The sequence below is a fragment of the Vespula vulgaris genome, chromosome 24 (genome assembly GCF_905475345.1).
Source record: "Vespula vulgaris chromosome 24, iyVesVulg1.1, whole genome shotgun sequence".
Lineage (NCBI taxonomy): Eukaryota > Metazoa > Arthropoda > Insecta > Hymenoptera > Vespidae > Vespula > Vespula vulgaris.
The window spans coordinates 1,570,001-1,585,370 of NC_066609.1; the positions used below are offsets into that span (position 1 = coordinate 1,570,001).

Below are 15,370 nucleotides of genomic sequence, written 5' to 3' on the forward strand. Positions count from 1 at the left end.
AGAGAGATCGGGTGATGGTGCGGTATGGTGAGGGATGGTGAGAAGTGGTGAGGGCTGTTGAGAATTGATGAGGGATGCGAGTCGAGAAGAGGTAATAGCTAGAATTATGGTACAAAGAGTGGAACAGAAAGAGAAAGAGAAAGACAGAGAGAGAGTTGACTTTGACCTCTCTCAGAAATCGCGATTCCTTTTAACAAGCTAAGAGCAAGCGAACTGGTACGTGGAATACGACGTAGTTCCTCGTTTTCTTTTAACCACAGTCCTGTTTTCTATATCGTTTTGTTTTCTTATGTTTCTGTTTTGTTGTGCTCGAACAACAAAGAGGAAGAGAGAGAGAGAGAGAGAGAGAGAGAGACTCGTTAGGAAGTTAGTGTCGGGTGTCGACGTTTTAACCTCTTAAGGGTAGGGTTTGTGACGGTTCTCGTTGGAATAAATAGCAACACGTAACCGCTCATGGTTGCACTCTCGCAAGCATGTCAACTCAGACGAATCGTTTCTAAACGGAGAATCCGCACCGCATTACATTCACTCGTGTATCGTTTATTTCTCGGGGTCTAAAGGGTTTAACGTCAAAAGCTTGCCGCAAACGAGACAACGTTTGCCGTAGACATTTATTATAGCATTGACAATAGTCAACCGATCAGCGTATAAGAATATTTTCAATAGTTTTATTATCAAAGTAGTTTTAACATTCCAAATTGTTATCGCGATTGTTAACCACTCTAATTGTAAGAGATACAGTACTGAATTTATTACGTATAAACTGGTTTACTTCTACGAAATATCTACCGCAGCAAATACCACAGTGGTATAGTAGTAGGATGTATTACATATACATGTTTGATCTATTATCACACGTACACCAATAGAAGTGACACGTGCTATTCGGTTTACATAATACAAATGTGAATGGTTTCACGAATCTCAATTACTCAAATAACTTCAGCCAGTACCATTTCTCTGCTAAAACGTAAATATTAACACCCGGTCGTTGTAAACATTCAAGATATCATTCGCAATGGCCATTTATATAGTAATCTTATATCGTGACATATCCTCACCGGAAATGTACAAAACGACGTCTACATGTGTACCTACGTCGCATATATATATAGGGTAGGCATGGAACTTTCTGAATGCTTGTAGTTTTACAAGCATCTGCAAATAGAAAGAAACGGAAAAGATAAAGACAAAATAGACGAACGAGAAATCTTAAAAATTTGACGAACGAGAGAGCAATATAATATTCTTAAAAATCATCTAAGAAACATATGTAAGATCCTACTACCATATATACATATGACATACATTAATGAACAAATACGACAATGTAGTATATTCGTCAACGTATAAGAATATATATAGAGAGAAAGAGAGAAATCAACAAATTTCACGGACCATTTAATCCGATAAATACTTTCAAAAATTCATATATGCCTGTGGCATATATCATTAATATTTTGCCACGGTTGTATTAACACGTGATGGTTTTATCCGTTTGCTCGTTGAAAAAGATCAGAAGACTACTCGAAATAAAAAAAAAAAAAAAAAAAAATAAAAGAAGAGTAGCATATCGAACAAACGCGTTTCGTTCAGAAGGAAATACGCTTTGAAAGGAAATGCACCAAGTCCTCAACGGATATATATATATATATATATATATATATATATAAATATGTATATATACATTACATACATATAATTCTTCAAGTCCACGGACACATTCATCTCCCTAACCTGTAGACGACAAGACAAACTGGTATGGCGATGCCTTCATTTCAACGTTCCCATAAATTAGAAGTAGGAAAAACAGGGAAGTTTGTTTTGATTTCTCGGCATCGTTCTCAACCGTCAGAACCGGAACGAATTTCTCCTTGGCATTGATTCACAGATCCTCTCGCAGAAATCTCCCGCTGCTTTTAAACGTTTCCTTTCATTCACCTTTGAGTAAAAATCCAATTGGCTCGATTGTCTCACCCCAAATTGGGCAGCCAACCGCCCACCCATAGTTACTTTACTTTCAAGTAGAAAGGAAAAGTGAGGTGAGGTATGGTGAGCTGTGATGAAATATGGTGAGGTGAGGATATCCATTCTCAAAGACACCTCCCCACCCATTCACTCATCCATCTTTACCATCTAAGTTAAACAAGACACCGAGAAAAAGAGGGCATTGTGATGTCGATGTCGCTTTACGATGTTATCCATTCGTTAAGGTTACATCGGTAGTACTTCAACTTCGTTTTCAAATTAAAAATTCAATAATTCATTCGACTTCGCGGAATGAATCGAAGGGCCCCGTTGTTGCTTTCTCATGATGAAAGAAAAGAAAGAAATATATATATAAAGCAGTTGCATCAGCAACAAGAGCAGAGAAGCAACAGCAATCTTCCCTGGAATTCATCCGTCTAAGCGAAGTTGTCCTATCCGCGTAAGGTAAAACGCATAATCCTTTGCACGTAGGTAATCCTTTCCTATCTAAGATCAAGAGGCGTCTCGTAGATCTTCTTCCGTGTCTCTATGGGTAGTAGTAGTAGCCTTTCGCGCAAACGAGTGACGTGCGCGCGTGCACGCGAGAGTCAACTTCTCTCTCTCTCTTTTTCTTTCTCTGACGAACCAGATTGAATCGAGTATAGCAGTACCTACTTATGTGTTTATCCCTGGCGCATTTAACGTTCGATTCAAAGAAATTTCGCATTATAAGTACGCTCGTGTATACCTGGACGTGTACCTGAATGTTCCTGGATATGTACCTGGATGTGTACCTGGACGTACTAAACTTTCCTATCTAAGACTTTACGTGAGATAAAAGTGTAAGAAGATTTTCTCTGATCTCTGAAAAGAGACTTTTACTACTCTTCCTTCCCTCCCTTTTTATGCCATCACCCCACCCCTACCACCCCCCATTCGCATCTTTAACTGTTCTTTTTATACCAGTTACAAACTCTTGAGAACGGTAATTGGCAATAAGTATCAGATTTAGTTGTTGTGTGTTGCACGTGTCTCTCTCTTTCTCTCTCTCTCTCTCTCTCTCTCTCTCTCTCTCTCGCATCCCATCACGAAAGAAGTAAAAAGACAAACAAGGAAAAGAAGAAATAGACAGACAGAAAGAGAAAGAGAGAACAGGTACTTTAACTTCACCAACTTCTATTACTTTATTTTCTAAAATGGTGTACATCCACTCTCATTTTACCACTCGTATCTTCTTTCTCCTTATCGGAATTGCCTTTCGAAGTAAGAAGTTTAAGAAGTTAAGATCTCTTAGGATTCTTCTTCAAACATATCTCTCTCTCTCTCTCTCTCTCTCTCTATTAAAAAACCACTACAATTCTTTATATATCAAACTTTTAAATATACACATGTAGTAAGTAGGAGTTGAATATTGGTAGTGGCTAGTAGTAATGATATTAGTATAGGCACGTGCTATAACTTTGACTTAACTCTCATCGATGGTACTATGTCATCTCCCTTCCCTGCTCCCTCCTACCCCTCATCTCCTCGTCATTCTAATAAATCCGTCATCGAAGAGCACGCGCATAAATTTTCGCATCCTCGGTACCGTCACTCGTTTTGCGCTCGCTCGTGCCCTCTCTTACGCTCTCTTGCGCTCTCTTGCGCTCTCTTGCTCTTTCAAGTTGATCCGTTCTGATTAACCACAGCAATAAGGAAGAAGCAACGTTTGAAGTTCTCTCTCTTTCTCTTTATATATGTGACTCTTACGTTTCTTCGATGTGTCCAACTTCTTTCTTTCTTTCTTTCTTTCTTTCTTTCTCTTTCTCTTTCTCTTTGTATACGTCTATCTCGTTGCCTGTCGGTTTTCTATATATAACTGTAGAGATTCTAGTCGTCTGAGTCAGTAAGTAAGAGACAAACGATTCGACAAACAGGCCGACACACCAGCAGTAGCGTATAATTACATCACGAAACGAGAGAGAGTGAACCAACAACTTCTATCTTTCTTTCTTTCTTTCTTTCTTTCTTTCTTTCTTCTCACTCTCTGGTGTTAAAGATCTAGGTCCTAGAAAGAAGAGCGAGAGGTTCGATCGGTTGTCTTTCAAAGAGAAAGAAGGAGAGATTATTTTAACTTAAGCAGCATCAGGTCTACTCTACACACTGACACACACACGCGTAAGCAGACACACATATATACATACATCATACACGCATACCTATATATATATATATAAAAAAGGTCTTATTACGAAAGCCATTAAAAGACCGCTACCATTTCGATCTTGTTCAAAGAAAGATTTTTCTTATGGATTTGATCGCTCGATCGATCGATCGATCGATCGATCGATCAATCGATCATTCGATCCTTTTTTCTTCTCCCTACCTTGTCTTTTTATATTGCACGTAAAACGTTAGAAAATGTAATATAATTTCACCCTTTAAAATGTAACGACGAGTTTTCTTCGTGCACAAGAAGACATGGTATCTCTCTCTCTCTCTCTCTGTCTTCTTCTTCTTCTTCTTGTCTTCTTCTTCTTCTTCTACTTCATCTTTTTTTCTCTTCCCGTTCGTAAGGTCGGAAGGAAGGAAAAGTAACGGGTTGGACGCGAACACAATGTTTCTAATGACCCTTCATTATCATGCCGGTATCGCAAATTATAGTTTCAAGTATAAAGAGAGAAAGAAAGAGAAAAAAAAAAGAAAGAGAGAGAGAGAGATGTAAAACACGCTTGTGGCTAGAACCTTGGCAAGGTAAGCCAGTAATTGCACAATGTGATATTAGATATCACGTTGAACTTATTTCGCGTGCTAACATAAGAGCAACGAGCCAACATCGTTCGTTCCACCAGACTACCTAATTTTATTCTAAATACTCTCCCTCTCTCTCTTTCTCTCTTTCTTTCTCTCTTTCTCTTTCTCTCTCTCTCTCTCTCTCTCTTTATCCCGTCTCGTCCAATTTCACATGACGCGCGCACGCTCACTCACTAACTCACTAACTCATTCACTCACTCACTCACTCACTTACTCGCTCATTCGCTCACGCAAAATTGTCTACTTTTTTATCGTGGAATACAGAATTTTAATATTTCACATGGAAGATATCAACCTGATTAGAGACCTGCGTGTGTCTGTGTTTCTGTGTGAGTGTATCCGTACGTTACATGCTTTTACGATCATTTGCATAGGAGTCGTCGTAAAAAGCAGAGAAAACTTCTTGTTTCATGAATTAAGATGATCGTTATTGGCCAATCGTAGGTACCTAGCATATCGCTAAGTGCTACCGAAGTGGTCGGTAGGCTTGGGTTGGGTTGGTTTGGTTTAACGTGTAATTGGTTTTGACGAGGAAAAGTTTCAATTTAAATTTACCCTTAGCCTTATTCCTATCCTTGTCCTTGTCCCTCACCTGCCCCTTACTCCCAGCCCTTCGACCACGTATTTAAACTTCGTTTAACGCGTCTGCCGCATAGAAGGTAGAACTACTACATTATGCCGACGGAAAATAGACTTATGTAGGAAAAAGAAGAAAAAAAAAAGAAGAAAAAAAAAGAAAAGAGAAAAAAAAATTACAGGAAAATAAAAAATGAAAAAATAAAAAAAAAATGTAATCCTTTCCGGGATAACATAAAACGATAAAAATCCTTAACGCATTTTGATGTTTTTGCAGAGAGAGTATACGGAGGACTGCGTGTTCAACGAGACGTTGGAACAGCACAACTACAACACGTACAGCTCGGTGAGATGGTCGACCGGAAAAAAGACACTTTACCTCGGATTAAATCGTCGTGGACAACCTAGGAGGGTACAAGCTAAGGGTCATACACTTGGAAGATTGTCGGCATACGCGAGGGTGTTAACGCAAGTGGCACCTCCCGATCGAGTCGAGGCCCTGCAAAGGAGAATGTTAGGCGCCGAACACAATGTACGTCATCGGCACGGTAGCCATTCTCATCGGCAGCAACATCGACATCACCAGGAACAACAGCAACAACAACAACAACAACAGCAGCAGCAGCAACAACACCATCAGGGTGAGCTCAGTCAACAACAACAACAACAGCAACAACAGCAGCAACAGCATCAGCAGTATCATCAACATCAGCAGAATCAGCAACACCAACAGAATCAGCAACAGCAGCAACAACAGCAACAACAACAGCAACAACAGTTGCAAACGATTTGTCCCAATCTCCCGGCCCAAGAGAAGGACGGTAGAGATAGGTTTAGATGTCGCAAACGCAAAAAACGAAAGAAGAGAAAACGTCGGTGCAGACCCGGGGAGAAAGTCGGTCCGCAATGTCAAATGCCGGAAGAAAGGGACGGATCGTCCGTCTCCGGAATGACATTGAGCGCGGAGACTTCCTCTCCTGAATCTAAGAGATCGTGCGAGGGTGCTGCCAGCGAGGAAGCATGTAGGAGAGAGGCATTATCCTCGACATCGAGAAAGAGAAAATCGCGGATAGGAGATGGTACCTTGTTGGAGTTGCATACGGAAGATACGTCTACGAGGAGTACGATGACTAGCAGCATCATCACCGAGGCGACCTTGACGACTGAGGAGGATGTGCCATTGGATGTACCAGCGGCAGTTTCTAGCAACAGCAACGTCAACAACAGCAACACCATCGCCACCGCCACCGCCACCACCACCAACAACAACAACAACAACAGCAACAACAACAACAACAACAACAACGCCACCCACGAGGAGAAGGACGAGGGGGAGGACGAGGACGAGGATGAGGATGAGGAGGAGGTGGAGCTCCTAACCACGACTAGGAGCATCGGTAAGAACCTTGAAAAAGCAACGTCAAAAAAGACAAACGTCGCCGGCACCATTAGTCAAAGTAAAAAGCCTGATTTGCTGGACGGTAAGAAGAGGAAGATGAAGAAGAGGAAGAAAAAAAGGAAGAAGGGGAAGAGGGGTCCCGCTTGGCCGAGAAGGAGGAGCCCGTTAGCCAGGAAGAAGTCCGAGAGCGTGAAGCGGACGGACGAGGAGGAGGCAGGGGCTGCGGCGGAGGATGCGGAGGAGGATGCGGGGGAAGGGGATGCGGAAGGGGAGGAGGGAGGAGGGGAGGAGGAGGAGATAGGAGAGGAGGAAGAGGAGACGGAGGAGGAGGCGATGGAGGAGAAGAGGAAGAAGAAGAAAAAGAAGAAGAAGTTTGCGAAGGAGGAGAGAAGGGGAGAGGTTGCGGTGGGGGTGGAGGAAAGGAGGGATTTGAAGAAAAAGAGGAGGAAGGAGGAAAGGGAAAGGGTGGAACGAGTGGAGGAGATAGAAGAGGAGGAAGAGAAGAAAAAGAAGAAGAAGAAGAAGGAGGAGGTGGTGAAAAGGGAGGAGGAAATGAAGGATATAGTCAGCAGGATCAGCGAACCAGTCGGGGAAATACCCTTGATATCAACGACGATCTCCTCGCTCTCCTTATCCTCTTATTCCTCAGCCTTGTCCTCGAACCGTTCCTCTTACTTCGACGTTGGTTCACGTGGCTCGTCCCAAAAACGAAAGAAGACACCGAAGAGCACGAACTCTCGAACGACAACGGCGTCGGCGTCGGCGTCGATGTCGGCGTCGGCGTTGACGTTGCCGAGGAGGAGGAACGCGGCGTCCTCCTCCTCTTCTTCTCAGAAACAATTGCGTCATGGCGTACGACGAAACGCCGGCGGTACATTATTGTCCTCCTCGTCGGCGAGGAATCCAAGAAAGTTAAAGGGATTTATTGCCTCGTCAGATTCGCGTCGATCTACGGCGATCCTTAATCCGAAGGAGAGGTCGGAGGATACCGATCGAGATTCGTCCAAGGACGTCGTCTTCGACTCGTTAACAACGTCGTCGTCGTCGTCGTTGTCGTCGTCGTCGCCGCCGCCGCCATCATCGTCATCGTCATCGTCATCGTCATTGTCGTCGTCGTCGTCGTCCTTGTCGACGATGACGACGACGACGATGACGACGACCACGAGGACGAGGACGACTGCTATGACGACAACGACGACGGCGATGATGACCAAGACGATGACGACGGCAACCGCTACGGCGACCGCCATGACGACTACTATGATGACTAAGACGATGACCAAAACGATAACCACTAAGACGATAGTTCCTGATACAAGTCGTCCTGAAGCTTCGAGTTTTCCTCCCTTCCTTAAGAGGAACTCTTCCTCCTCGTCTAATACGTCTACCTCCAACTCCCCCACCTCCACTTCCTCCACCACCTCCAACTCCTCCGCCCCCTCCATCTCCTCCTCCTCTTCTTCATCCTCCACCTGTGTCGACTCGAGCGAGACGAGCAACTCGTCGCCTCTCGCTACCTTTTTGGAGTCCACCAGCACGATAAAGAAGAAGACGACGACGAAGAAGAAGATGAACGAAGAGGTGGAGAGGAAGGAGAAGGAAGTGAAGGACGACGATGATGGCGAAGACGAAGAATCATCATCGAGCGAGAGAAGCACGATAAAGACCGAGCGTTTACTCGGCATCGAGAGACTGGCCATGTAATGAAAACGAAATAATAATAAAACAAAATGAAATAAAATAAGAAAGAAAAGAGAAAAGAAAAGAAAAGAAAAAAAGGAAAAAAATGAAAAAGTAAACAAAAAAAAGTAAACAAAAAAATAAAAGGACGAAAAATGAAACAAACAAACAAACAGAAAATACAAACGTGCGAAAGAAATGAAAGAAAAGAAAGAGATAGCGCGAAGGAGAGAGAAAAAGAGAGAGACAGAGAGAGAGAGAGAGAGAAAGAGAAAAAAAGTAAAAAAAGAGGGAGAATAAAAAAAACGAAAGAAAAAAGAAATGACGTAAATATGCGCTTCCGTGGTCTTTCACATTCGTAAGGGCTCTCGAACGAGACGCAATGTGTGCATGTACATAGTAGGATCCGCATATCTTTTTTCGACTTACTTCCGGTTTTGAACTTTGAACTTTGTTACATGATCCCATTAACGTTCGAAGGCAAGGGAGACGTTGCTCTTTCTCTCTCTCTCTCTTTCTTTCTTTCTCACTCTTACTCTTACTCTTACTCTTACTCTATCTATTCCTATCTCTATATGTCTCTCTCTCTCTCTCTCTCTCTTTTTATCTCAAAACTATCCTCAAATCCTCTTCCTCTTTTTTTCTTTCTCTCTCTTTCTCTTGCTCTCTGTCTATCTATCTGTCTCTGTCTCTATCCTACACTTACATTTTGTCGTCGAAACGTAACACCTATTTCCATGTAAAAGCGGCACGCCATTTACCAAGATAACAGGAAAATATACACGTTTCACTGTAAACAGCGCCATTCGATAGATACCACAGCGAATTTAAATGCATGATCAAAGCTGGAATATTATCTTCCTAGAGTTTATATCGTATACGCGCGCTATGCGTCTCTGTATATATGTGTGTGTGTTTCTATGTGGATATGTGTGTGTGCGCGCGTGCGCATGCGTATGTGTGTGTACGTACGTACGTATGTACGTACTTTGAATAAAAGCATATTTAAGAATCATTAACGAATCATTAAACGCCGCCATTAGATATTGCGTTATTTTTGTGATTCATAAATTTAACGCCTACTCGCTAAACACAGTTGAGTTGATTTGAGTCTCGATCGATATTCACTTAAGCGCCATATATTCTTTCGAATGAAAATTCGATGGAGATTCATTTACAATGGCTTTTCGTTTGGCACGCACAGCACACACGGACACAATTCATCCTCATACATCCACCCATACATACACACGCACATATATATAAACCCCAAAACGTCTCTTTTCGTTCACTGTCGAAAAAAGAAAGGGGCAACCTCTTTTTTTTTCTTTTTTTTTCTTTTTCTTTTTCATCACCGTCAGCTTTTTTCATCGTCTCCTTTTTCTTCTTCTTCTTCTCCTTTTTTTCTTTTTTATTCTTCTTCTCACTTTTTTTTCAATGTTCGTATTTAACGAAGAAACTCGTCCTATTTAGAGCAATAAGTATAATTAATCGATAAGGTTATTTAGCATATTAATTTTGCGAAAGGTATCAATGATAAAAATACGAGAGAGAGAGAGAGAGAAAGAGAATAAAATATCAAATGAACAAAAAAGGTATGAAAGAGAGAACGATAGTAATACTGTTCGTCGTATGTCTCTATCTCCGAAACTCTCCTCGTACGTTGAAAAGAAAAAGGAAAAGAAAAAGAAATAAAAAAAAATCAAAGAAAGAAAAATTAATGTATGTATGTATGTATGTACGTATGCATGTATGTATGTGTGTATGTATGTAAGGCATCCGCCATGTTTCCATAAAATATAATAAATATATGTACATAATTCTCAAATACGTGAAAAGAAAACTCGTCGTGTGTTCTTTATCGTGAATAAAATTGTCCTCGATAAAATTAATATAAAAATAAATTGATAATTAAATCAAAATATAGATGAACGAAATAATAATATTTCGATGATATCGAGACGGACATGTTTGTATCGGCCATATTGGAAACGATCGTCTCTATGTATATCTATTTTCGAAATACGTATGAAGAACGCTCGTCGTGTGTTCTCCATAAAAGTAAAAAAAAAATTAATATTGTCCTCGACAGAATTAATATAAAAATTAATGATTAAATATAAAATATATGAAAGAAGATATAATACTTCGATGATATTATCAATCGGCCATATTTGAGATCGGCCATCATTCTTCTCGTTTTTCTTTCTTTCATGAATGATTATGTATCTTGATGAATTAGTATAATATTAATCAAAATGGCGAACGAGAATATCGTTAAAACACTTGGAAAATATTTCTAAGAGATGAACGAAAATAAATAGAAATATAAGAGAAAAAAAGAGAGAAAGTGAGAAGAGAGAGAGAGAGAGAGAGAGAGAGAGAGAGAGAGAGAGAGAGAGAGAGAGAGAGAGTGAAAGAATGAAAAAAAGAACAAGGAGAGGGAGTGAAAGAATGATCGTCGTTTGGATATATCTTGCGGATATCCTCGATGTATTTTTCGAAGACTATAAATTTGTCTAAGACATTTGTTAAATGAGTACCCCTTTTGAAAGGAACAGTTAATCGGAATTTCTCAAATGCTACTACCATGGTGGTAGCCGTTTAGAGCTAGACGTCGAAATAAAAATAGAGAAAAAAAAGAGAAAAACAAGAAAGAGAGAGAAAGAAAGACAGAGATATATATAAAAGATGTGTGTATATATATATATATATATATATATATATATATATATATATATAAAGAGAGAAAAAGAGAAAAACAGGAAAAATAGAGAGATGAAGAAAACGTTTTACATCGTACATAAGTACGTATGAGAAATACGATTGATCGATCGATCCCTCTTGGATGTATTTCGATCGATTTCTAGATATCTTTTTCTCAAAGAGATGATCTTTAAAAAACGTTTCTCTCAATTTCATTGCAAATATATATATATATATATGAATAAATAAATAAATAAATAATAATTATGATTATAATGATAATAATAATGATAATAATAATAATAATATTAATAATAATATTAATAATAATATTAATAATAAACAAACAAAATCTTGTAAAAGCGAATTGTTAATCTAATAGGATATTTATTTTAAAAACTATTATTTATTGTAAACAATTGCAAACACGACACATGAATACTATTGTAACGATCCATCGATCATACTCTTTACTTACATTCATCATTCTTTGATCTGATGATGTTTTAACGTCTACTTAAATCGTTCACGTCAAAGTGGATCGCAGTGTTACAATGTTGACACTAATCAAATGAGAATACGTTGCTTCTGCTTGAAAGAAAGGAAAGAAGACAAAAAAGAAACAAACAAACAAAAACGTAAACGAAACAAGTATATATATATATATATATATATATATATATATATATATATATATATATATTTCTCGCCCAAGCACGTTGTGTCTGTCATGGTTCCTTCCAATTAGTATTACATAATCGCTTAATTATTTAATTAATTAATTAATTAATTAATTATATTACTAATAATAAATAATATCCATTAATAAACAATATCAATAATAATAGCAATAATAATTATAACAACGATGATGATAATAATAACTATAATAATAATTATAATATTAATAATTATAATAATAAGAATGATGATAATAATAATAATAATAATCGAAAATCAATGACCGAATATGTAATTTTTCTTAGATGACATATCGAAATCATTTTAATCATTAATAATAACAATAATAATATTAATAATATAAATATAAATGATGATAATAATAATGATAATAATAATATTAATAATAGTAGTAATAATAATAATAATGATAATAATGATATTAATAATAATAATGATGATGATAATTATGATGATTATGATGATGATGATGATGATGATAATGATCATTTTGAAAAATTTATATCCAATCATGAAATTTTTCTTAAATGTCATTAAAATCAAAGGACTTCTTTTTTTTATACATATTATATAAATATATATATAAATATATATATATATATGTATGTATGTATATGTATATATATCTTATCGTGCTTTTGATTGGCTGGTAGCAAAAGGAATGAGTAGGATTAATTACATTGACTACGCCTCTCTCTTTCTATTTCTCTTTCTATCTATGTTTCTCTCTCTCTCTCTTTCGTTCATTACGCTTTCTGATAAGCGTATCTCTCTCACTGTCTCTCTCTTTCTCTCTATCTCTTTCTCTCTTTCGCTTCCGGCATCTTCGGTGAAAATTGGGTCACTTTAGCACAAATTAAACAACGTTATCCGTTTTAATGCGTGTGTGTGAATATGTATCTTGTATGTTCGTATGTGTATGTGTGTGTGTGCGTCGAGAATAAGTTAATTAAACTACAACGAATTCCAAATGATTCGAATAAATGAGAGAGAAAGAAACAAAGACAAAGACAAAGAAAAAAATTTTTAAAGAAAGAAAGAAAGAAAGAAAGAAAAGAGAGAGAGGGAGATAAAATGAAAAGAGAAAAAATGTCGATCAGTATTACTGATATTCCTCCATTTTGAAAAAGGAAAACATACGATATACATAATTCTTTTATTTACCATCAATCAAGCAATTGTCATCGAAATATATTAAAATTGTTTTAATTAAAAAAAATGAAAAGGAATACATATGAATATATATATATATATATATATATATATATATATATTGCATGTACGTACGTATGTATATCGAGAAAATGAAAAGATTAATCTCATTAGAATCGACAAAAAAAAATCAGCATTTAGTAATGTCTTCGATGTCTAGTATCTTTTTTCTAGGTTAGATTAACCTAACGAATACGTGTTTCACACTGCCACTTGTATAATAATAATAATAATAACATTTGCTGTATTTTATTTTTCATAGACTGAAATCTCTACGTAAACTATATTAGACAAGTATGTGTGTGCCTGTGTATATATATGTATATATACATACATATATACAAACACACACATATATTAAAGAAAGAAAGAAAGGAGGAAGAGAAATTGTCTGGAATGATGACAATAATTAATCGAGTATCCATCATTTTAGAAAAAAGAAGAAAATATATATATATATTTTTCTTTTTTTAAGAGAAAAGAAAGAAGAAGGAAGAAATATTGTCAAGTACGATGACAATAATTAACCGAGTGAGTCGCCATTTTGAAATAAAAAATGAACACAACAGAATGAATTTTTATATTTTCGCTTAAAAATAATTGCAAACAAGATTATTTATATTATTATTATTACTATTCATATCTTCCTTTTTCAACTCGAAAGAAAATGCAGTTGTTTTCAATGCTACTATATTTTCTTTTATATATATAAAAAAAAAATATATATATATATCACACACAAATTCCTTCTTCTTCTTTTCTTCGTCGACCGGTAAAATAATACGCTTTCCTCTTTTTACGCTTAAAATCGAAGGATCGAAGGGAGGAAAGAAGAAGGAAAATAGAAAAGAAAGGAAGAAAAAGAGAGATAGATAAACAGATAGATAGATAGAGACACAGAGAAAGAGAGAAATAGAGAGAGAGATACGATATTATTAATTACATATGTAAGTATGTATATCGAGAAATAATATGCGAAAAAGAAACAAAACGAAAAAAAAGATAATAATAATAATAATAATAATAATAATAATAAACAAGAAAAAAAATAAAAGTGAATGGGTAGAGTTACCTCGCACACAGCATCCATCATCATTTAAATTTGGCCTCTCTCGCTCGAATTCGATGATATTATTATAGAAAAGTAAAATAAAAAAGAGATTAAACGATTGAAAGTTTTTAAGAGATTAGAAATTCCAAAGAAAAAGAAAAGATAAGAAAAAGAAAAAAAGAAATAGAGAAAATTAAAGATTGAAATAAAAATGTCGCCCCGCTCCTACCACCACCACCACTATCACCACCACCACCACCACCACCATCACCACTACCACCATATCGAAGTCATATAATTTTTAGAAGTAATAAACGAGATATATTATCGATTACGATTAAACGAAGCGACTCATCTTTCTCCGTTTTATTTCATTGCTTCTTCTGCAATAACCAGCCTCCCTCTCCGCCCAACCCCCACCCTCTGCTACTCGCAAGGTAAATCTAAAATTATTGTTTTTCTTTATTTCTTTCTTTCTTTCTTTATTCATTCATTTCTTTCTCTTTCTTTCTTTTAATCATGCGTCTCTTTCTTGAATACGTTTGAACGAGAAGATAAAGAGAATTCCAAATGCAATTGGATAGAAATATCGATCGTTTTTTATAATATTTTCTTTTTCTTCGATCGACGGTAATATAATTTTTTTCTCTTTTTTTTTTTATTTTTTTGATTTTCCCGCCACGCGAAGAATCTCGATCATCTGTCGTTCCTCCATTTTCTTCTTATCTACATTTACACGAGGGCCGACGAGGAGAGGTATAAAGGGACATTCCCGTTCGTCTCGTTTAATATGATTAATTGACGATTTTGCCGTTGTGCATCAGTAGAGAAGTATCCTCCGCAATCCTCACCTCACTCCTCCCCTTTTTACATCCCCCTACTACTCTCCTGTCCCATCTCGTCCCATCGCCGAACGCGGAAATCTAATTTACATTTTGATAGAACGATTGCACTTGCCTGGCACATTGGCCAGGTCCTTCTCTCATTGGATGGTAAGACAACTTACCTGACTGCTTCTCCTCTATCGGTATTATCACGGAAGCATACGAGCAAACTGATCAAGTCGTAGCTAGTGTGTTCCTACTTATACTTATACTCAACTACGAGAGCAGAAACAGCAGTATATGATATGGTCGATGCTAATGTAACCTGTCAGTCAAGTATTTTATAACTTGAAAGCATATTTGTATTTACATCGCATATATATATATATATATATATATATGTATGTATGTATGTATGTATGTATGTATATACATTCGCAACCTTTCAAGTATACTCAT

At 37.2% G+C, this 15,370-nt stretch overlaps 1 protein-coding gene across 12 annotated transcripts in view; it reads left to right on the plus strand.

Moving 5' to 3' along the window:
- The window catches only part of LOC127072145 (general transcriptional corepressor trfA), a 230,038-nt gene extending 215,609 nt beyond the window's left edge, over positions 1-14,429 (plus strand). For 11 of the 12 annotated variants that reach the window (XM_051012359.1, XM_051012356.1, XM_051012365.1 and 8 more), the window contains one exon: positions 5,615-14,429. In XM_051012359.1, coding sequence (XP_050868316.1) covers positions 5,615-8,440 — 2,826 coding nt within the window. In that variant the 3' untranslated portion in view covers positions 8,441-14,429. The remainder of the gene's footprint in view (positions 1-5,614) is intronic. The other variant, XM_051012363.1, reaches the window with a different exon arrangement.
- Positions 14,430-15,370: the final 941 nt, after the last annotated feature.